This window comes from Natrix helvetica, assembly GCF_964273705.1.
Source record: "Natrix helvetica genome assembly, chromosome: 2".
NCBI classification, from domain to species: Eukaryota; Metazoa; Chordata; class Lepidosauria; order Squamata; family Natricidae; genus Natrix; species Natrix helvetica.
The window spans coordinates 294099631-294123226 of NC_138552.1; the positions used below are offsets into that span (position 1 = coordinate 294099631).

Sequence of the window (23596 nt, forward strand, 5' to 3'; positions counted from 1 at the left end):
AGGTGGTGAGTTCAAGTCCCACCTTAGCCATGAAAACCCACTAAATGACTTTGGGCCAATCACTGCTAGGAGATAGAGAATTCTAGTCTCAACTTAGGCATGAATGCTGGCTGGGTGACTTTGGGCTGATCACCAGGAGACAGGGAGTTCTAGTCTCAAGTTAGGCATGAAAGCCAGTTGGGTGACTTGGGGCCAGTCCTTCGCTCTCAGCTCAACCCTCCTCACAGGGTGGTTGTGCAAAAAATAGGAGGAAGGTGTGATTTGTAAAAATATTTAATAAAGGTGGGATAAAAAGAAATAATTAACAAATTAACAAATTAACAAATTAACAAAATAACAAAATAATATAAAATAAATAAAATAAAATCAAGATCACGTGAAGGGTTAATACCACTTTATAATGCCTTGGTGAGGCCACACTTGGAATCCTGCATTCAGTTCTGGTCGCCACAATGTAAAAAAGATGTGGAGACTCTAGAAAGAGTGCAGAGAAGAGCAACAAAGAGGATGAGGGGATTGGAGGCTAAAACATATGAAGAACGGTTGCAGGAACTGGGTATGTCTAGTTTAATGAAAAGGACTAGGGGAGACAGGATAGCAGTCTTCCAATATCTCAGGGGTTGCCCCAAAGAAGAGGGAGTCAAGCTATTCTCCAAGGCACCTGTGGACAGAACAAGAAGCAATGGGTGGAAACTAATCAAGGAGAGAAGCAACATAGAACTAAGGAGGAATTTACTGACAGTGAGAACAATGAATCAGTGGAACAGAAGTTGCCTCCAGAAGTTGTGAATGCCCCAACACTGGAAGTCTTTAAGAAGATGTTGGATAGCCATTTGTCTGAAACGGTATAGGGTTTCCTGCCTAGGCAGGGGTTGGACTAGAAGACCTCCAAGGTCCCTCCCAACTCTGCTATTGTATTGTATTATTGTATTGTAAAATAAAATAAAATAGAACACAACAAAACAAAGAAATTAAATAATAAAAATAATAAAACAACAATAAAATAAAAATAATTATTAAATAATTGACGAAGGTATCTTGTCTTTTTATGTACACTGAGAGCATCTGCACCAAAGACAAATTTCTTGTGTGTCCAATAACACTTGGCCAATAAAGAATTCTATTCTATTCCATTCCAATATTCATTCTATTCTATTCTATTCTATATTCTATTCTATATTCTATTCTATTTTATATTCTAGACTAGTCTAGTCTGGTTTAATAAAATAAAACAAGACAAAAAGTGCAAAACTGACCAATTGAAACTAGAAAGTTTGCCAATGCTGATATGAGTGCAGAGAAGAGCAAGAAAGTGGATGAGGGGACTGGAGACTAAAACATATGAAGAACGGTTGCAGGAACTGGGTATGTCTAATTTAATGAAGAGAAGGACTAGGGGAGACAGGATAGCAGTCTTCCAATATCTCAGGGGTTGCCACAAAGAAGAGGGAGTCAAACTATTCTCCAAGGCACCTGAGGGTAGAACAAGAAGCAATGGGTGGAAACTAATCAAGGAGAGAAGCAACTTAGAACTGAGGAGAAACTTCCTGACAGTTAGAACAATTAACCAGTGGAACAGAAATTGCCTCCAGAAGTTGTGAATGCCCCAACACTGGAAGTCTTTAAGAAGATGTTGGATAGCCATTTGTCTGGAACGGTATAGGGTTTCCTGCCTAGGCAGGGGGTTGGACTAGAAGACCTCCAAGGTCCCTCCCAACTCTGCTATTCTATTCTATTCCAAAATGTGCAAAACTGACCAACGGGAAGTAGAAAGTTTGCTGACCCTGATCCCTCTGGGGTCAAGCCTGAACCGAACAACATTTCCAAAGTTTATATATCCCCCGTGCCCCCCTGTTAACCTGAGCCTTTTTAAGGCTAACCCCCCCCCCCCTTTTCGGCTTTCAAACCACAAACGTGGGAATAACATTCCCAACGGCAGCCATTGCTCCAGTGCCGAGCTCTTGTCAAATGCCAAACGCCAAATGCTTACAAACTGCCCTGCTTAGGCCGGCAGCCACGATGGGGAAGGAACACCCTGAATGCGTAATGGAGGGCTTACTCCGCCATCCACACACGGACGTCCCTGGACGAAGCTCCCTGCTTGGCAGCTGAATGCATTCATCCACTCCTTTGAGGAACAGGAGGCTGGCAGCCAGAGAGGCGATGGATCAGCGGCGCTGACTGGTAGAAGGGGGGCACTGTGAAATCCGGAAGGAGTCAGCAGACGTCTCCGTTTCGACGGCCGAGACCCAAATTTCCAGGGCTGAGAGAGACAGTTGTTGCGTTGTGACCTTTGCCCCGTTTGAAGACCTTTCTTGCCACGGTTGTTAAGTGAATCCCTGCAGTTGTTAAGTCACCAATAAAGGGGAATCGTTGGAGAGTGGAGTTGGAAGGAGGAGGTCCTTGGTGCTCTCTGAGCTGGGTGGTTTCCTTGCAGACGTTTCTTTACCCAACTAGGTTACATCATCAGGGATAGAGGGGTTTGGGGAGAGGAGGGGGGAGGAGGAGGAGGAGGAGGGGGAAGGGGAGGAAGAGGAGGTGGGAGGAGGAGGAGGAAGGGAAGGAAGGGAAGGAGGAGGGGGAGAGGAGGAAGAGGAAAACAAGGAGGAGGAGCAGGGGGTGGGGGAGGAGGAAGAAAAGAAGAACGGAGGGGGAAGAGGAAGAGGAAGAGGAAGAGGAGGGGAGGGGAGGAGAAGAAAAAGGGGGGAGAGAAAAGGAGGAGGGGGAGGAGGAGGAAGAGGGAGAGGAAGAGAGAGAAGAAGGAACAGAGGGGGAGGAAAAGGAAGAGGAAGAGAAGGAGGGGGGAGGGGGGAAGCAGGGGAGGAAAAGGAGAAGGAGGAAGGAGAAGAGGAAGAGGAAGAGAAGGAGGGGGAGGAAGAGGGGGAGGAGGAGGAGGAGGAGAAAGAGGAGGGGAGGGGAAGAGACAGAAGAAGGAGCGGAGGGGGAGGAAGAGGAAGAGAAGGAGGGGAGGGGGAGGGGGAGGAAGGGGGAGGCAGGGGAGGAAAAGGGGGAGGAGGAGGAAGGGGAAGAGTAAGAAGGGAAGGAAGAGAAAGAGGAGGGGGATGGGAGGAGGGGGAGAGGAAGAGGAAGAGAAGGAGGGGGAGGAGCGGGAAGGGAAGGAGGGGGAGGAGGAGAGGGGAGGGGAGGAGGAGGAAGGGGAGGAGGAAGAGGAGGATTGAGTTGTCCTTGGTGCTCTCTGAGCTTGGTTGTTTTCTTGCAGACCTTTCATGACCCAACTAGGTAACATCATCAGGGATCAATGGTGGAGAGCTTTGGGGAGCAGAGGAGGATGGCGATGACTACGGGGTAGCGTAGCGTCGATGATGTTACCTATTTGGGACACGAAACGTCTCCCAAATAGACGTCTCCCAACCAAGCTCAGAGAGCCCCAAGGAAGGACCCCCTCATTGTTAAATCACCAACACGGTTGTTAAGCGAATCCGTCTCCCCCACTGACTTTGCTTGCCAGAAGGGGATCGCGTAACCCCTGGGCCACTGCAACGGTCGTAAAGACAAGCCAATTGCCAACCATCTGAATTTTGATCACACACATGACTGCAAGGATACTGCAACGGTCCTAAGTGTAACGAACACTCCTAGGTTGCTTTTTTTTTTCTCCCAGTCCCATTGGTCCTCCGGACTGGTCACTAAACAAACGGTTGTAAGTCCAGGACCGCCTGTGTTTGGGAGTGAAGCGTGACGACTCCTCGTAGGGCTGTGCGGCGCCGATCAAAGGCGGCACGGATCTTGCAATCCGGCGAATCCCGTTCGGTGTCTTACTTACTAAAAAAGAAAAGCTAAGCTGTTAATCCTCTTGAGGGGAGGAAAAGCAGCGAGTCCTGCTTTGTCCTGCGGTAATTAGAGACCCAAGCATTTGAAAGCCTTCCTGAGGACCAGGACCTTGAATAAACGCAAGCGTTTGCCGGTTAGCGTGGCCCAAAAATTTTGGACACAATCTAGATCGAGTGGATTGGGAAGAATTTGGAACACCAATGATAAACTAACGCGATCAGTAATGTTCAAAGAAAACATGTACAAAATGTTCTATTGTTGGCATTTACCGCCAATGAGATTGGCCAAAATGTGCCCGAACATGAATCTGACCAGCTGGAAGTGGAAAAAAAAAACCACAAGGGACTTTCTATCATATATGGTGGGCCCGTCCGGAAACTCAAAAATACAATACAATAATACAATACAATTGCAGAGTTGGAAGGGACCTTGGAGGTCTTCTAGTCCAACCCCCTGCCTAGGCAGGAAACCCTATAAATGGCTATCCAACATCTTCTTAAAGACTTCCAGTGTTGGGGCATTCACAACTTCTGGAGGCAGCTTCTGTTCCACTGGTGAATTGTATTTCTTATACAATAATTAACATGCTCTGAGGCTAAGGAGTTCTACTCCCCCTCCCCACCTGAAAAGAACCCTGTTCCAACTGCCAGTTGCCTCACATTCCGTTACCTCAGTACTAAAATATCTACGCTCTCCACCTATGGAACTGCTTCCGGACTGAAGGCGGCAGGAGCAATATTCCCTTATGTGTTTCAATCACCGACCACCACTGAGCCAATTTCTCCTACATAGTCCGATCACATGATTTCGTCACGAAACACAGGTATCCAGCCAGTTTAAAAATATTAAAATTGTTTTAAAACACTAAAAACATCCAGATTAAATTTACCTCACACCATGCTTCAAAAGTGACTGGAATTCTAATTTTCCAATTTCCTGGCCGGAGAAATCTTAAAAGTAAGGTTGTCAGAGGGCCTCCCTTACAGGTAGTCCTCAACGTACGACCACAATCAAGCCCAACCTTTCTGTTGTTAAGTGAGACATCTGTTGTGAGCTTTGCCCCTTTTTACAATCTTTCTTGCCATAGTTGCTAAGTGAATCATTGCAGTTGATAAGTTAGTAACCCAGTTGTTAAGTGAATCTGTCTCTCCCGTTGATTTTGCTTGTGAGAAGGTCGCAAAAGGGGATCGCCTGACTGCAACTGTCATAAGTACATGCCAGTTGCCAAGCCTCTGAATTTTGATCACAGGATCAAAATTGTGTGTGTTCATTGCCTTGAGGTATTTATAAAAATGATAAAGGCGAGATATAAATAAATATATTAGAGCGATGCAGTGGCTCAGTGGCTAAGACGCTGAGCTTGTCGATCAGAAAGGTCAGCAGTTCGGCGGTTCGAATCCTTAGCACCGCATAAGAGTGAGCTCCCGTTACTTGTCCCAGCTTCTGCCAACCTAGTAATTCGAAAGCATGTTAAAAAATGCAAGTAGAAAAATAGGGACCACCTTTGGTGGGAACAGCGTTCCGTGCGCCTTCGGCATTTAGTCATGCCGGCCACAGGACCACGGAGACGTCTTTGGACAGCGCTGGCTCTTCGGCTTTGTAACATAGATGAGCATCGCCCCCTAGTCAGGAACAACCAGCACATATGTGCGAGGGGAACCTTTACCTTTATAAATAAATTAAATTAAATTAAACCTGGATCTTCTTCGGTCTATATCCAAACCTTAATCACTATATCAAAGTGGCTCTCTTAAAAACCCAGATCCCTTTCTCTGCAAACCCCAACACTATGCTTTTCTCAAAAACACCTTGTGTTTTTGCTCTCAACGCTTAGCATCTGTGCCCAGCCCGGTGCTCCCCAAAAAATTTGGCCCGAATCTCTGTGCATGGGATTGTCAGGGTTGGGGTCTTCGGAACCCTACCCCACCCCACCCCCACAACCTCTTGGGTGTCGAGACCTCACTTTAAAAACGTCCAACGTTTTTACAAATCTCACAGCCCATCTCATTGGACATATTTTGTACTCTTGACAACAAAGGTTTGAAACAGATTGTATATCGCTCCCAAAAGGATCCCTGGCAAGGATCCCCCTCCCAAGGCTCAGATCCCAGATTCCCCCACCAGTTTCAGAGGACCACCCATCCCATTATCCTTGCCGCCAGCAGGATGCACCCTCCCCCCCTCTCCCCCCCCCCTTCTCCTAGCTCCGGGCGCACCCCACCTAGCTTGCACTAAGCATTGTTGGTTTTTGCAAAGAGAAGCAACTGGTGATTTCCAGCAAAATCCTGGCATTTGAAAGAGGGGGGAATTGAGGAAGGGGCACGTAGGTGGGTGGGAGACTCCTTTCTGCCAGGTCCGAAAAGGAGAAAGCTGGAAAGTGTGTGTGGGGGGTCCCTGCTGCAGCAACTGCAGGGCAGTGGGCTTGCGAGTGTCGCAGTGTTTTGTCAGCCTTATCCCGCCAAGGTGGTCTTTCACAGCGCAAGGACACTGAGGGGAGGGCAGGGGGAGGCTGGAGGGCATCGGAGAATTGGGGGGGGGGGAACAGCTGGGGAGGGAAGCCAACTCCAAAGAGTTTGGAGGTGTTTGGAAAGCTGGAAGGAATGTTTGCAGCGGGTAAAAGGATGAGAATGAGTTGATTTGGCGGTGTTGATTTGACACACAAGGTATTTGTCTCCGGTGCAGAAGATGTCCGCGCAAAACGACAAATTTATAATCAGCGCCGTCGTAATACCGAACAGAGAGGGCAGGGAAGAAGATGATCAGAAGGAAAATGGTCTTATTCATACTATTAATATGCTGCTATTATTATTATTATTATTATTATTATTATTATTATTATTATTATTATTATTATAATAATAATAATAATAATAATAATAATACTGATATCATAGAATATAATAAATAGATAATAAGAAAGGTAATAAGATTCCGAAGAGGTAAAGCACTTTTGGGTGTGCATGAGACCCCAGGAAAATCTATGGGGGCCATAGAAGGAGGGCAGGGTCCTTCAGCAACACACACACCCCTCGAGATTTGGAGGGGGAGGAAGACGATAATAATCCCCAAACATCTGGAACATCCCTTGTATACCATCAGCACTGACCAAATTCCCCTATCAGTCAATTGCAGGCGGCAGCTTGATTTGGAGCAGCTGACATCCTGCAAACCATTTCAATAATATTATTAAACCACATCTGGTTGTCTCAGGTCTTTTGGGAAGGGGGGGCACAGATGCCATATCTGGGGGTTAACATCTGGCTGGCTGTGGTGCCACCAGCCATCATAACAGCAGCTTTGAAGAGGATGGTGAGGCTTCCCCCCCCCCCAGAGTTTTCTACCAACGGGGTCCGTCCATGCATCCGAGAAGCTGATCGGGCCACGAGGCAGAAAGCTTTTCACGGAAAGGAGAATAACAAGAGTCGGAAGGGACCTTAGAGGTCTTCTAGTCCAACCCGAGACCTTATATCAGTCTGGACAAACAGGTGTCCAAGACTCTTTTTCAAAACCTCCAGCGATGGAACACCCATAAGCCTTTCCACAGTTCTCACTGCCAGGAAATTCCTCCTTATCGAGTCTGACTCTCCGAATACAGAATAACAAGAGTCGGAAGGGACCTGGGAGGTCTTCTAGTCCAACCTCCTGCCCAAGAAGGAGACCCCTATGCCATTCCGGACAAAACAGCTTTCCAGTCTCTTCTTCCAAAACCTCCAGTGAGGGAGCACTCACAATTTATGGAGGTAAGCCCCGTCCACTGATTAATTGTTCTCACTGCCAGAAAATCCTTCCTTATTTTGACTACAGAATAACAGAGTTGGAAGGGACCTGGGAGGTCCTCTAGTCCAACCCCCTGCATCAGCAGGAGACCCTATATGACATTCCGGACAAAATAGCTGTCCAATCTCTTCTTTAAAATTTCCAGGGATGGGACTCTCCCCCCCCCCCAATTAAACAGAATAACAGAGTCGGAAGGGACCTGTGAGTTCCTCTAGTCCAACCCCCTCCTCAGGCAGGAGACCCTATTCCATTCTGGACAAAACAGCTGTCCAATCTCTTCTTTAAAACTTCCAAGGATGGGAACCCCCCTCCCCAACAATTAAACAGAATAAGAGTCAGAAGGGACCTGTGAGGTCCTCTAGTCCAACCCCCTGCTCAAGCAAGAAACAGACCAGTCCGGACAAACAGCTGGCCAGTCTCTCTCCATTGGAAAACTCCATTGACAAACCCTACCCATCATCCTTGGCCAAGATTCACACGTGCTTTTCACACTCGCGGGTACACCCGTCAAGACACGCGTCTACACACATACACAACACCTTCCAGACTCAGCATCTAAGTCGGGCACACAGTGCAAATTCCTTCAGCATCCCTCGACGGAGCGGGGGGGGGGGGGGAATTGCGTTCCCAGGCTTGGGCGCCCCGTCCCACCTCCGACACCTGCCGGAGCCTTACCCACGCGCCGTCCCCTTTGGATCTCCAACCTCCGGGCAACTTACTGCAGTCGTCGGATTCGTAGCCGTCGGCCGCCTCCTCTTCTTCTTCCTCGGGGCGGGCCGAGGGCGGCTGCGGTGGATGATGGGTAGGGGGCTCCTGCTGGGGCTGGGGCTGGGGCTGCTCGGGGGCTGGCGCCTGGCCGGCGTCTCCCGTGCCGTAAGCGCCGAAGAGTTGGTCGAGGTCTTCATCGTCGTCGCGGGGAGGGGGCGTCCCGGACGGGCTGGTGGAAGCGCGGCGGGGCTGCGGCTGGCTCTGGCTGCGGCTGAGCCAGGCGGCGGCGGGGAGGCCGCGGGGGAAGCGCGGGAAGTAGTCGGAGATCTGCTTGATGGGGCGAATGGGACCCGGGCAGACGTCGATGGCCATGTGCTCCTGGATGCTGATGGGCGGCTTGTCGCCTTTGCGGTGGCTCATGCGGGCGGCGCCCGGGCAAGGAGGGGAAGGCGGCGGCGGCGGCGGCGGCTGCTGTTGCTCCGCGGGCTGCGGGGGCCGTCGTCGTCGCTGCTGCTGCTGTTGCCGCTGTTGCCGCCGCCAGGAGCCCGGAGAGGCCGTCGCCAGCCCGGCCCCTGCCGCGCCGAGCGCCCCGGCCACGCTGCTGGCTGCTGGAGGAGGGAGGGAGGGAAGCAGGGAAGGAGGCAGCCTGGCAGCGGCGGCGGCGGCGGGCAGCGCTGGGTGGGCGTTCAGGGTGATGTCACCAGCTCGCCCAGCCCAGCCCGGCCCTGCCCAGGCGAGGCCAGCAAAGGACGGGCTGGCTCAAGGCTCTAGCAAGCAAGACTTGCCCCTGCTGGAGGGAGGAGGGAGGTCGGCGGTAGACTGCGCTTGGAGCTGGAGGCTCGAGGGAAGGGCAAAGGCAAGGGGGGCGGTGGAGGACGGGCGCGCTCAAGGGTCTCTAGTAGCCCCGCCACCCCTGAGCCGCTAGAGAGGGGAGGGAGGTCGGCCAGGCTCAGACTCCGGGAAGGCAAACGGGAGACGTTCGTACTCCGGGATAGACTGCTGCTGGAGCTGGAGGCTCGAAGGAAGGGCAAGGCAAGAGGGCGGTGGAGGACGGGCGCGCTCAAGGGTCTCTAGTAGCCCCACGACCCCTGAGCCTCTAGAGAGGGGAGGGAGGTCGAGCTGGCAAGTCTCCGGGAAGGCAAGCGGGCGATGTTCGTACTCCGGGATAGACTGCTGCTGGAGCTGGAGGCTCGAAGGAAGGGCAAGGGGCAGGGAGAGGACGGTTCGCACAAGGCTTTGCAAGCGGACACGCACACACCCCTGAGCCGCTAGAGAGGGGAGGGAGGTCGGGCCGGCCAGCCTCGGCGAAGGCAAACGGGAGATTTTCGTCCTCCGGGATAGACTGCTGCTGGAGCTGGAGACTCTTAGCATGAAGGAAGGGCCGGGCAGGGAATGGCCGAGGACCACGCGCTCAAGGCTCTGCTTGAGAGAGAGGAGGGGGAACATGTCGGCCAGCCTCCGGGAAGGCAAGCGGGCCAGATTCATACCTCGGGATAGACTGCTGCTGGAACTGGAGGCTCGAAGGATGAAAGAAGGCCAGCGGGCTAGAGACCTGCTCCCTCCCCGCTAAAGACCTGCTCCCTGGGTCGTAGACTGGGGAAAGAGATCTGGCCGGCCAGCCCAGCCTCGGGGAAGGCAAGCGGGTCAGATTCAGACCTCGAGATAGACTGCTGCTGCAGCTGGAGGCTCGAGGGAAGAGCAGGGCAAGGGGAAGGTGGAGGACGGGCTCGCTCAAGGCTCTATAGTAGCCGCGCGACCCCTGAGCCTCTAGAGAGGGGAAGTCGGTCGGGCCGGCTAACGGGAGATTTTCGTACTCCGGGATAGACTGCTCCTGAAGCTGGAGGCTCGAAACCTGAAAGAAGGGCCGGGCAGCGGGATACTCTGCTAACCTGCTCCCTCCCCGCGAAAGACCTGCTCCCTGAGTCGCTAGAGAGGGGAGGGAGGTCGGGCCGGCTCAGACTCGGGGAAGGGAAGCGGGAAATTTTTTGTACTCCGGGATAGACTGCTGCTGGAGTTGGAGACTCGAAGAAAGGGCCGGGCAAGAGGGAGAGCGAGGACGGTTCGCTCAAGGCTCTGCAAGGAGACCCCCTGCTTGAGAGAGGGTCGGCCAGTTTCGGGGAAGGCAAGCGGCTCAGATTCATACTTCGGGATAGACTGCTGCTGGAGCTGGAGGCTCGAAGGAAGGGAAAGGCAAGGGGGCGGCTGAGGGCTGCTCGTCCAAGACTCTCCAGCACCCTCCTTCTGTCCCGCTAGAGAGGGAAGGGAAGCCAGGCCAGGCACTCTTGGAAAGGAAAGCGGGGGATTTTCGTGATAGACTGCTGCTGGAGCTGGAGGCTCGAGGGTTGGGCCCGGCAAGGGGGTGGGCGCGGGCCGAGGACGGCTGAGGGGGGGGGGAGATCTGTCAGGCCCGTCCTGCCTTATGGAAGGCAAGCAGGAGACCTTCATATCCCGCATGTAGCTTCAGGGATAGACTGCTGCTGGAGCTGGAGGCTCGAAGGAAGCGCCATCCACGTTTCTCTAGCCCCCAAACAACCTCTGCCACGCTAGGGTGGAGCAGGAGTCTCCTAGCGGTGTGAAGGAACGCCCGAGGACGGCTCGCTCCAGGCTCTCTCTCAGCCCCCACCCCCACCCCTGAGCCGCTAGAGAGGGGAGGGAGATCGGCGATAGACTGCTGCTGCAGATGGAGGCTCGAAGAAAGGGCTCACCCAAGCCTCTGCAGCGAAACAGGTTTCTGGGGGGTCGTTTGTTTGAGGGGGGAGACAGTGTGTGTGTGTGGAAGGAATCCTGCCCCAACAGTGGAAGTCTTTAAGAAGATGTTGGATAGCCATTTGTCTGAAACGGTATAGGGTTTCCTGCCTAGGCAGGGGGTTGGACTAGAAGACCTCCAAGGTCCCTTCCAACTCTACTATTGTATTGTATTGTATCCTAATTGAAGTCAGCCTGGATAAGGGAGGGGGGAAAGGGACCAAGTTTCCCCTCTACCTCCCCCCCCCTCACTTCTGAGCATCCGATAAAAGCCAAATCTGAGGCCACCCAGAGACGCACATTCACACACCATCACAAAAAAACCACACATATTATTGTCTATTTGTTCCTATAAATCGGGGGAGGGGGGTCTCCCGACTTGCCAGCTTTAAGACTGGTGGACTTTAACTCCCAGAATTAGTATGGCTGGCTGGGGAATTCTGGGGAAAGTCCACCAGTCTTCAAGTTGACAAGACCCCGGATACAATTAGAATCAGGCTGACAGAGTTGGAAGGGACCTTGGAGGTCTTCTAGTCCAACCCCCTGCTTAGGCAGGAGACCCTACACCAGACAAATGGTTATCCAACATCTTCTTAAAAACGTCCAGTGTTGGAGCATTCACAATTTATAGAGACAAGCTGTTCCACGGATTGATTTTCTCACACCAGAATGCTTTAAATGGGTGGACTTCCTCTCCCAGAATCCCCCAGCCAGCAGGCTTTAAGATGGGTGGATGTCACCTGTGGCAAGAAAGGTTGTAAAACAGGGCAAGCCTCACTTAACAAAAATTTGGGGCCCAATTGTGGTCATAAGTCGAGGACTAACCGTAATTACTCCAAGTGTGGGTCGCTGGGAGGTTTGCAGTGGGACCGAGGATAACAGATTTAATTTGAATTTCAACCCACTCAACAGGCAGAGAAGATGGGTCAGCATAGTTTATGGCTAAGGTCCTGGACCAAAACTGGGGATTCGGATTCAAATCTCACCATGAGAATTTTCCTTGTGGTGACAACAGATAGTCCTCAACATCAACTTCTTTTACTGACCCCATAATCCCTTTGCGGAGAGGAGTCTGTGCAATGGAATGGAGCTGGGTATTTACTGGCCGGATGCTCTTCCTATCGCCAATACGGAGTTTTGTTCGCCAGATATATTCTCATCGTGCCCAGAGAGAGAGAAATATCTGCCTCTACCTAAGATTGAACTCACAGCCTCCTGATTGTAAGGTCAGAGCTCTAGCTCTAGGCCACTGTATCACTACAGAGTCCTTGGCATACGACCATAATTGAGCCCAAAATATATGTTGCTCAGTGAGACATTTGTGAAGCTGGTTTTGCCCCATTTTCCGATCTCTCTTGCCATGGTTGTTAAGTGAATCTCTACAGTTGTTAAGTTAGTTGCATGGTTGTTAAGTGAATCCAGCTCCCCCCTTGATTTTGCACGTCAGAAGGTCGCAAAAGGAGGATCGCGTGACCCGGGGACACTGCCACCGTCATAAATATGAAGCGTCTGAATTTTGTTCAGGTAATTGCGATAAGACCATGGCTTGTAAGCATGAAAAATGGCTGAAAGTCGGTTTTATTTTCAGTGCCGTTGTAACTTTGAACGGTTGTTAAGCGAACAATCGTAAGTCGAGGACTTGTACCTGTCCTGGGCGGGCACACCGAGAAAGGATTGATGGCAAAATTGTTTTCGGTAATCGCCGCGAGATTATTCCGTGCACAAAGGTGGAAACATTTAAATGCCCACCTGGGAGACAGGAGTGGTTTAAGATGCCAAGATTTGCAGAGCTGGCAAAATTAACTCGCTGGATTGGAGGAAAAACAACTTGGCACCTTTGGCCCTGACGGGAAAACGGTTACCGACGTTTTGCTGAAATGGAGGAAAAAATGAATGTGTGATTGATGGCTTTGGCGATGAGAAAGGCTGAAATATGGAAAGCAGGGAGCTAAACTCTGGCATTAAAGAAAAGGATAAAATATAAATGCATTTATAAGCGCGGTTGAAAAAAAGTCGGGAGCCGTTTGTTTATATCTTCCTTTCCTTTTTCTTTCTTTTCTCTTCTTTCTTTTTGCAAAGTTCATTTACTCTTAGTCCTCGAATTTGCGGCACACAGTTGAGCCCGTGGCTAAGCGAGACAGTGGTCCAGGGAGTTTGGCCCCATTTTTACGAGTTTTCTTGTGAAGTTACTAATGCCGTTGTTAAGTGAATCGGACTTCCCCGTTGACTTTGCTTGCCCGAAGGCCGCAAAAGGGGATCGCGTGACCCCAGGACACTGCAACCGTCATAAGTACATGCCAGTTGCCAAGTGTCTGAATTTTGATCATGTGACTGTAGGGCTGCCACAAAAGTTGTGAAAAACTATCCTGTCACTTTATTCACTGCTGTTGTAACTTCAAACGGTCGCTAAACAGACTGTTGTAAGTCAGGGACTCTCATACTGCTGGGGAATTCTGGGAACTGAAGTCGCTCATATATTTGGAGAGCAACAGATGGTTTAGGGAACAGATCTACTACCGTACTTTTCGGAGTATAAGACGCTCCGAAGTATAAGACACATATAGCTTTTGGGGAGGAAAACGAGAAAAAAAATCTGCCTCTGCCTCCCAGCAATTTGCTTCCTTGCAACGAACAGCAAACGGCACAGATAATATACACTGTTTTGCAGTGTTACATTTCAGACTATACTTGTACAGATGCTGTTAAAATTGATGTGCTTTCTGGAACTATGGTTATTCTCTTCTATTTAAAAGGAGATACAATAGCACTGGGCCTCTTCCGATCAAGCATTTATTTTAAAAAGTTGCTTCATTTTGTTAAGCCGTCTAGAACAATAATAAAGCAGTCTTTAAAAAATAAGTCTAATAATTTATACATTCTAAAGGCATTTATAGTTATTGACTTACCTCCTTGCAGCAAACAGCCTGTTTCAGTTTAGCCTGATTAGAAGGGGGAAAAAATCTGCCTTTGCCTCCCAGCAATTTGCCTCCTTGCAGCAAACAGCAAGTTTCACTTTCAGTTTCAGCAGGCCCTCCCTCCCGATGATCAGCTGTTTCAGGCTGCAGGGATTGCCATAGCCTATTGCCCCTCCACAAGCCCCGTCCCCGTTTGTTGCAAGGAAGTAAATTGCTGGGAGGCAGAGGCCAAAGGGTGGGGGTCGGTGGGTGGGTGGGTGGGTGGAGCTACATTCAGTGTATAAGGCGCACCCAAATTTTCACCCTCTTTTAGGGGGGGGAAAGGTGCGCCTTATACTCCAAAAAATATGGTATCTCTAGTTCAAATGCAGTCAAGATTTTCCCTCGAGCTTTGTCCAAAACCCCTGGGCATAAGAGACAAAAAAAATGCCAAAGCTATACAGGTAGTCCGTGACTTTGTTTAGTGACCATTCGAAGTTACGACGGCACTGAAAAAAGCAACTTATGTCCATTTATCACACGACGGTTGCAACATCTCCGTGGTGACCTGATCAAACTTCAGAGGCTTGGCAACTGGCGTGTACTTATGACGGTTTTCGTTTCCCTGCCCCAGCTCTATGCCGCCCTATTTAGTCACGTTTTCATGGCCAAGCCAGGCCAGTTCCAGCCGATACAGCCCGGTAACGGCTTAACGGGAGTAGCCGGGAGCAGCGGCCACCATACCAGCCTGCCTGTGTTCCATACCTGTTTTTAAAGCCAATGGCTTATGCGCACATAGCGTGCGGCGCCTGCGTGACCTCCGACGAGCAGCTGGATGTCGCAGGGGCGGTGGAGTGCGCATGCATGATGGGGACCCCCCGGCCCCATGCTCAGCGTACCAATAGCAATGGGAAGAAGCGTGAAGCAAGCATTTGCAGGAGGGATGAACCAGTGGGAGGCGTGGGTTACTACCGGCTTTACTGCGTGCAAAAAATCAAGATGGCGTTGCCGATAATAGAACCGGATCCCCTTTTACGACCGTTTAAAATCAAAGGGGAAGCCAGATTCACTTAACGACAGTTTAACAGCTGCAGTGATTCACTTAACCAGCGCAGCGAGAAAAGCCGTACAAAATGGGGCAATTAACAACCGCGTGACAAGCTTAACCCCTGCAGGACTTCATTTAACCACAGTGGCAAGAAAGGTTGTTAACATGGAGCAAAACTCACTTAAGGACCATCTCGCTTATCCACAGTGATTTTGGGCTATATTATGGCCGTAAGTCGAGCATTACCCATACTACAACTCTCAGGCTGAGTTGTAGATTCAGCTTTAAGGCCGGGAAGAGGTGTCAAGTTCTGCGTTGTTTTTTTCTAGCTTCTCATCTTTGAATACGTGTCAAAATTCTGTATTTTTTCTCAGTTCGGCAAATCTGTCAATCTGTTTGCTGAACTTGACAGTTTCTTTCATTTAAAGCAAAGTCTGCCATACGCATAAGGGTGTATTTTCGTGTTCCTTTCTCCCAAAGTACATCTCTTTGTCGTCGGTGCTTGTACAATTTTTTAAAAAATCCCGGTGTACTTTATCATTATCGGCACATTCTTTTTGTGAACGTGTGACTTCCCGGTACCAAGCCTTTGTCGCCAAGATGCCTGTTTGTGTTGACAACATCGCGAAAGAACTGTGAACGCGTCATGAGAACTTGGTTCTATTTATGTTGCTGGTTTGAAAATCTGGAATTTGGGCTGACGCTGCATTCATATGCAAACTAATATTATTATTATTTTGGTCTGATTGCTATTCTGCGTTTGTTTTGCAAACCGTTCCTGCCTCTGCGTTTCCTTTGTTGCTTGAGGTTCAAATTAATCCTTCCCTATGCGCATTTATCTATTTATTTGTCTCTCTATTTATTCCTCTTTCAGACGAGATATGTTTGTAAGTTTTTCTCTTGGTGTTCTATAAAAAAAACTCAAGAAGAGCACCAATGACCTCTCAGTTCTTCTCTTTCCCTTTCTCCTTCTTTCTTTCTTTCTCTCTTTCTTTCTTTCTCCTTCTGTTTCTTCTCTTTCTTCTCCTTCTCCTCCTTTCATTCCACAAGCTCCACTCCTTTCCCAACTTGATGATGTTACCTAGTTGGGTACTTAAATGTCTGGAAGAAAACAACCAAGCTCAGAAAGCACCAAGGACCCCACAGTCCTCATCTTTCCCTTCCTTTCTTTTCTTTTTTCTTTCTTTTTTCTTTCCCTCCTTCCTTTCTTTCTTCCTTCCTTCCTTCCTCCTCCTCCTTTCTTCTCTTCCTTATCCTCCCTTCCCCTTTCATTCCACAAGCTCCACTCCTTTCCAGATTTGATGACATTGCCTAGTTGGGTACTTAAATGTCTGCAAGGAAACAACCAAGCTCGGAGAGCAGCAAAGACCCCTCTATACTCCTCTTTCTCTTCTTTTTCTTTCTTTCTTTCTTTCTTTCTTTTTCTTCCTCCCTTCCTTCTCTTCATTTCTCTTTCTTTTTCTTCCTTCTTTCCTTTCTTCCCTCCCTTTCTCTTTCTTCCTTCCTTCTTTCCTTTCTTCCCTTCCTTCCTTCCTTCCTTTCTTTCTTCCTTCCTTTCCTTTCTTCCCTCCCTTTCTCTCTTCCTTCCTTTCTTTCTTTCTTCCTTCCTTCTTTCCTTTCTTCCCTTCCTTCCTTCCTTCCTTTCTTTCTTTCTTTCTTCCTTCCTTCTTTCCTTTCTTCCCTCCCTTTCTCTCTTCCTTCCTTCCTTTCTTCCTTTCTTTCTTTCTTCCTTCCTTCTTTCCTTTCTTCCCTCCCTTTCTCTCTTTCTTCCCTTCCTTCATTTGTTTATTTATTTCTGTCTGTCTTTATTTATTTCTTTTTCTCTTTCTTCTGTTCTTCTAGTCCTCCTCCTTCCCTTTCATTCCACAAACTCCACTCCTTTCCAGCCTTGATGACATTACATAGTTGGGTTCTGAAACGTCTGCAAGAAAACCGCCCCGCTCAGACGCACCAAGGACGCCACAGTTCAACCCTGAGCTACAAATATTCTCATCTACTAGTTATATTTATTTTTAAATTGATCCTTCAGTAGAGGTGGTCCTTGACTTACGACCAACACTGAGCCCAAAATCTCTGTTGCGAAGGGAGACATTTCTGAAGTGAGTTTGGCTTCATTTTGCAACCTTTCTTGCCACCGTTGTTAAGCAAATCACTGCAGTTGTTCAGCTAGGAACACAACTGTTAAGTGAATCTGGTTTCCCCGTTGACTTTGTTTTGTCAGAAGTGTCCTTGTAACTTCGAACGGTCACTAAATGAACTGTTGTTAAGTAGAGGACTGTCTCTAATGCGGGGAATTTTATTTTATTTTTTAAAAAGAAAGAGGCGATGAAGAAAGGCTTGGGAGAAAGAGTCTGTAGCTGCCTTTTTGCAGCTCAAATGTAAAACTTGATTAAGGCGTGTTCTGTGCCGGAGGTCAGGGGTGGGGAGGGACTGGCTTCCATCAACCCTTATTAGATCAAGTCCATCTAATTGTGATGCATCACCCAGCTGTAACTGTCACTTGGGGAGATTATTGGGAGTGTCTTGTTTTTTGCACAAAGGATAGGATGGGATGGGATGGGATGGAATAGAATAGAATATTTAGAGTACAGTAGAGTAGAGTAGAGTAGAGGATAGGATATTTAGAATAGAATAGAATATTTAGAATAGAATAGAATATTTAAAGCACAATAGAGTATAGAGGATAGGATAGGATATTTAGAATAGAATAGAATATTTAAAGCACAATAGAGTATAGAGGATAGGATAGGATATTTAGAATAGAATAGAATATTTAGAATAGAATAGAATATTTAAAGCACAATAGAGTATAGAGGATAGGATAGGATATTTAGAATAGAATAGAATATTTAGAATAGAATAGAATATTTAAAGCACAATAGAGGGTAGAGGATAGGATAGGATATTTAGAATAGAATAGAATATTTAGAATAGAATAGAATATTTAAAGCACAATAGAGTATAGAGGATAGGATAGGATATTTAGAATAGAATAGAATATTTAGAATAGAATAGAATATTTAAAGCACAATAGAGGGTAGAGGATAGGATAGGATATTTAGAATAGAATAGAATATTTAGAATAGAATAGAATATTTAAAGCACAATAGAGGGTAGAGGATAGGATAGGATATTTAGAATAGAATATTTAGAATAGAGTAGAATTCAGAATAGAATAGAATATTTAGAATAGAATAGAATAATAGAATATTTAGTATAGAATAGAATTCAAAATAGAATAGAATAGAATATTTAGAATAGAATAGAATATTTAGAATAGAATAGAATAGAATATTTAAAGCACAATAGAGTATAGAGGATAGGATAGGATATTTAGAATAGAGTAGAATTCAGAGTAGAATAGAATAGAATAGAATAGAATAGAATAGAATAATAGAATAGAATAGAGTTCAGAATAGAATATTTAGAATAGAATAGAATATTTAAAATAGAATAGAATTCAAAATAGAATAGAATATTTAGAATAGAATAGAATAATAGAATAGAATAGAGAGTTCAGAGTAGAATACAATAGAATAGAATATTTAGAATAGAATAGAATTGTCAGCCTCTGTTTTGCTTGCTACGCTTGCTTTCCTTTAGCTGTTTTCACTTCATATCTAGTAAAAGTACTTTAACTCTATTCAAATGGAGTTGAGGTTTTCCTTTCTTGGATATTGAAGGAGGCATGCCTGACATTAAGCGAGATCTGACATTGAGTCCTACATAGCCAGTTGTCCCATCAGTGCGGCTGCGAAAAGACCACCAGGAAAGCCCCAGGGTCCCCTCCAAAGTGTCGCCCGTCCAGGAGCCCCATGGAAGGAGATCTCAATGGACTTTATTGTTGAACTACCGGAAAGTCTGGGCTATACCGTTATTCGGGTTATCACCGATTTGTTTTCCAAACAGGTTCATTTTGTGCCTTGCTCCAAGATCCCGTCAGCGAAGTCTTTGTCTAAATTATTTATTTCCTATGTATATAGGTTACATGGTGTCCCTGAACGCGTAATTTCAGACAGGGAGGTTCAATTCACCTCCCTCTTTTGGAAAGAGTTCCTGAAATTGATTGGCTCCGTCCAGGGGCTAACCTCCACCCACCATCCTCAGACTAACGGAGTCTGTGAACGGACTAACTCGGTTTTGGAGCAGTACCTCCGATGTTCTGTTCACAGCAGTACCGGCATGACCCCGTTTAAAGTAGTGTTTGGTCAGGACTTTGTACCAATTCCTGAATTGCCTCAGGAGAAACCGCAAATTTTATCCTTATCTGAATGGCGGGATCAACTTCGGCACTTTTGGCCCATGATCCGCAAGCATTAGATGCGGCTCACGAAACTCACAAAAAACAAGCGGATAAGAAAAGGACAAAGCCAAAAGAGTACAGAGTTGGGGATAAGGTGTTTTTGTCCACTAGGTTCCTGCAAACCACACAAAAATTGAAGACGTTGGGGCCCAAAGTACGTAGTAGGTCCGTTCCCCATTGTGAAAATCATAAATCCTGTATCAGTGAAATTGGAGTTGCTGAAGAACCTTAGCAAAATTTATCCTGTGTTTCCATGTGAACAAGAAAGAGACCAGTGGTGGGTTACGACCGGTACGTCCACCCTCCCGCCTGAGCTCCTTACCGGTATTTCAGCTCTTCGGCACTTCCGTGCACACGCATGGAGCGTATGGCGCCTGCACGATGCTCAGCCAAGCTGCTGGAGTGTCACAGGAGGTAAGGATGCATGCACCCGCTGTGTGCATGTTCATGTGATGGACGCCGGGCCCCGTTGCACCGTGCCGGTTGCAGTGGGATCCGGTACCCGCCACTGAAAGAGACCCTACATCATTCCAGTCAAGTGGCTGTCCAGTCTCTTCTTAAAAACCTCCAACATTGGGACATCCATAACTTCTTGAGGCAAATTTCCTGACCGTGAGAACAATTAATCAGTGGAACAGAAGTTGCCTCCAGAAGTTGTGAATGCCCCAACACTGGAAGTCTTTAAGAAGATGCTGGATAGCCATTGGTGTGAAACGCTATAGGGTTTCCTGCCTAGGCAGGAGGTTGGACTAGAAGACCTCCAAGGTCCCTTCCAACTCTGCTATTGTATTGTATTGTATTGTATTGGTATTGTATTGTATTGCTATTATTGTATTGGTATTATTGTATTGGTATTATTGTATTGGTATTGGTATTGATATTGGTATTGTATTGTATTGTATTGTATGTCATTCCACTGATTGTTCTCACTTGCCAGGAAATTTCTCCTTAGTTTAGGAATTCTGGCAGTGAAAGTCCACCCTTCTCAAAGCCTGCTGGCTGGGGAATTCTGGGAGTGGAAGTCCTCCCCTCTTAAATCATGGCTGGCTGGGGAATTCTTGGAATTGGAGTCCACCCTTCTCAAAGCATTCAGGCTGAAGAATTCTGGGAGCTGAAGTCCACCCATCTAAAAGCATTCAGACTGGGGAATTCTGGGAGCGGAAGTCCACCCCTCTTAAATCATGGCTGGCTGGGGAATTCTGGGAATTGAAGTCCACCCTTCTCAAAGCAGGCTGACTGAGGAATTCTGGGAGTGGAAGTCCACCCATCTCAAAGCATTCAGGCTGGAGAATTCTGGGAATAGATTTCTACATATCTTAAAGTTGCCAAGGGGGAGAAAACACTGTGTTAAGCAACTGACAAGAAATATTTTGCCCACAGCAGCAAGGATGGGGAATTAATTCTACCTTCCCATCTTTTTTCAGGTGTGTGTGTTTGTGTGTGTGTGTGTGTGTTTTTCTTCACTCCGTCGCATTTCTTGGGAGTTTATCCTCCTCCTCAACACAACGGCATTAAGTGAGATTTCAACCAGTCTCTGACAACCCCAAAACCTCAATCCTAAACCCACACGAGAATTCATAGTTGGGATGGAGATGTGCAAAGCAAAATTATATATATATATGTATGTATGTATGTATGTATGTATGTATGTATGTATATATATATATATATGTATATATATATATATGTATATATATATATATATATATATATATATATATATATATATATATATATATATATATATATATACACACACACACACACACACACACACACACACACACACACAAATGTATTTTCTTTCTCGCGTGAGAGATGGAGCGAAAATGTGACTCGACATGTGAGAACGAGAGGGAATTAAGAGAGGAGGTGTTGGGGGGCGGGAAAGGAATAAACGGGGGTGTCAGACAGAAGAGAAGATATCAAAGAGGAAGGGGAAGAAAATAAGAGTCTGAAAATAAATAGAAAAAAAATAAGAAGTGAGGATAGTAAGAGTCTGATTGGCAGAATTTTTTTTCCTAAGCTTTTCCTGGAAAAGCAGAATCTACATACCTATATAAAAATGACTGCGTGTGTGTGTGTGTGTGTGTGTGTGTGTGTGTTTTCCACCATAACTCTGGAACGCCTCAAGCAATTTCAACCAAACATGGTACACAGATGGCTTACACTCTGGAAACAAATACTGTGGGGGTAAGACACCCCTAACACCCCTTGGTGTGTGTGTTCCGTTAAGATACAGCCTGTTGTGCCTTCAAATGGCTTCTACTGTACTGCCATAAAATGGCTTCTACTGTGCCACGCAGTGGAGAAATTACATTTGGTCCGGACATTTTCCCCCTACAAATATATACCTGGGCAACGGCAGGTTATTGGCTAGTTGCACATTAAAAAGGGAATACGGGTGGCCCTTGGCTTATGACCAGAATTTCCACTGCTAAGCAAAGTGGTCGCTCAGAGAGTCACACCCAATAACTTTCTTTGCCACAGTCGTTAAGCGAAACATTGGAGGTAAATCACGCAGTCCTTAAGCAAATCCAACTTTGCTGGTCAGAAGCTGGCTGGGAAAGTCACAAAAGGCTTGACCCCGGGACTCTGCAAGTGCCATAAAGCACCCGGATTTTGATCACGAGACCGTAGGGGCTGTTGCAACTGTCTTAAGTGCGAGGACCAGTCAAGAATCCCCTTTTTTTTCAGTGCTGGTGCAACTCAAAACGGTCACTAAATGAACGATGCTAAGTCAAGGACTATATGTAATCCTCAATTGTATGGTTTTGGCTGTCATCTTCGTTTTTTTTTTTTTCATTTTCCTCACCCCCCAAAAACATGCCTGTTCCTGACACCCTCAAATCTACTCCCTCCCCAGCCCACCTTCCCAAAAAATAACAAAAAAAGTAGATTGGATGTTCTTGCCCCAAAAATGTGGAGATTAGCAAAACTTGTCTCCATTCTGCAACCAAGATGATGAGGGGACTGGAGGCTAAAACATAGGTTGAATGGTTGCATGGCTAGTCTAGGGAAGAGAAGGACCAGAGGAGACAGGATAGCACCTTCCAGTATTTGAGGGGCTGCCCCAGAGAGGAGGGGGTCAAGCTATTCTCCAAAGCACCCGAAGGTCAGAAAAGGAAGAATGGATGGAAACTGATCAAGGAGAGATTCAACCTGGAAATAAGGAGACATTTTCTCATAGTGAGAACCATCAACCCATGGAACAGAAGTTGCCTTCGGAAGTTGTGGGAGCTTCATCCCTGGAGGCTTTCAAGAAGAGACTGGACTGCCATCTGTCAGAAATGGTGTAGTAGGATCTTCTGCTTGGGCTGGGGGTTGGACTAGATGACCTAAAAGGTCCCTTCCAACTCTGTTAATCTGAATCTATCTAAGATGATCAAAAGCCTGGAGACTAAAACAGTTGCAGGAACTGGGCATGGCTAATCTAGTGAAGAGAAGGATCAAGGGAGACAGGGTACCAGTCTTCCAATATTTGAGAACCTGCCACAGAGAAGAGGGGGTCAATCTATTTTCCAAGGCACCCGAAGGCCAGACAAGGAATAATGGATGGAAACTGATCAAGGAGAGAGATTCAACCTGGAAATAAGGAGAAATTTCCTGACAGGGAGAACAATCAACCCATGGAACAGAAGTTGCTTTCGGAAGTTGTGGGAGCTTCATCCCTGGAGGCTTTCAAGAAGAGACTGGACTGCCATCTGTCAGAAATGGTGTAGGGTCTCCTGCTTGGGCTGGGGGTTGGGCTAGATGACCTAAACGGTCCCTTCCAACTCTGTTCATCTGTTAAGTCTGTCTATCACATAAGCTATGAAACAGCAATGGGATGAGATAGACCTGTGATGGTGAACCTATAACACGTGTGCCATATCTGATGGCATGTAAGACGTCAGCTCCGTATGCGTGTACCGGCTGGCTGATTTTCAGCCTTCCGGAGTGCCAGGGAAAGCTGTTTTCACCCTCCCCAGACTTCAGGAAACTCTCCAGAGCTGGGGGAGGGCAAAAAACAGATACAACAGGCCTACCCAACATCCGGAGGCCCTCCAAAAGTCAGAAATGCATCGTTCCTAAACTTACGGTAAGCCCATTGAGCCCGTTTTTCCCCTCCCCAGACTCCGGAGGCTTTCCTGGAGTTGGAAGGGACCTTAGAGGTCTTCTAGTCCAACCCCCTGCTTAGGCAGGAAACCCCACACCACTTCAGACAAATGGTTATCCAACATCTTCTTTAAACCTCCCAGTGTTGGAGCGTCCCGTCTTATATAAAATAATGATATCATATAAAATAATGAAGACTATCAAATACAGCTAGCCCTCAACTTACAAAAG

At 47.3% G+C, this 23596-nt stretch overlaps 1 protein-coding gene and 1 long non-coding RNA gene across 2 annotated transcripts in view; one reads left to right on the plus strand and one right to left on the minus strand.

The window, feature by feature from the left end:
• Positions 1-8850, minus strand: part of DOC2B (double C2 domain beta) — a 180966-nt gene extending 172116 nt beyond the window's left edge. Inside the window, exon 1 of the mRNA XM_081945470.1 lies at positions 8289-8850. Within this exon, the coding sequence (XP_081801596.1) occupies positions 8289-8697 (409 nt within the window). The 5' untranslated portion in view covers positions 8698-8850. The remainder of the gene's footprint in view (positions 1-8288) is intronic.
• LOC309388304 overlaps positions 1-23596 on the plus strand; it is a 276665-nt gene that overhangs the window by 144215 nt on the left and 108854 nt on the right. The window lies entirely within an intron of this gene.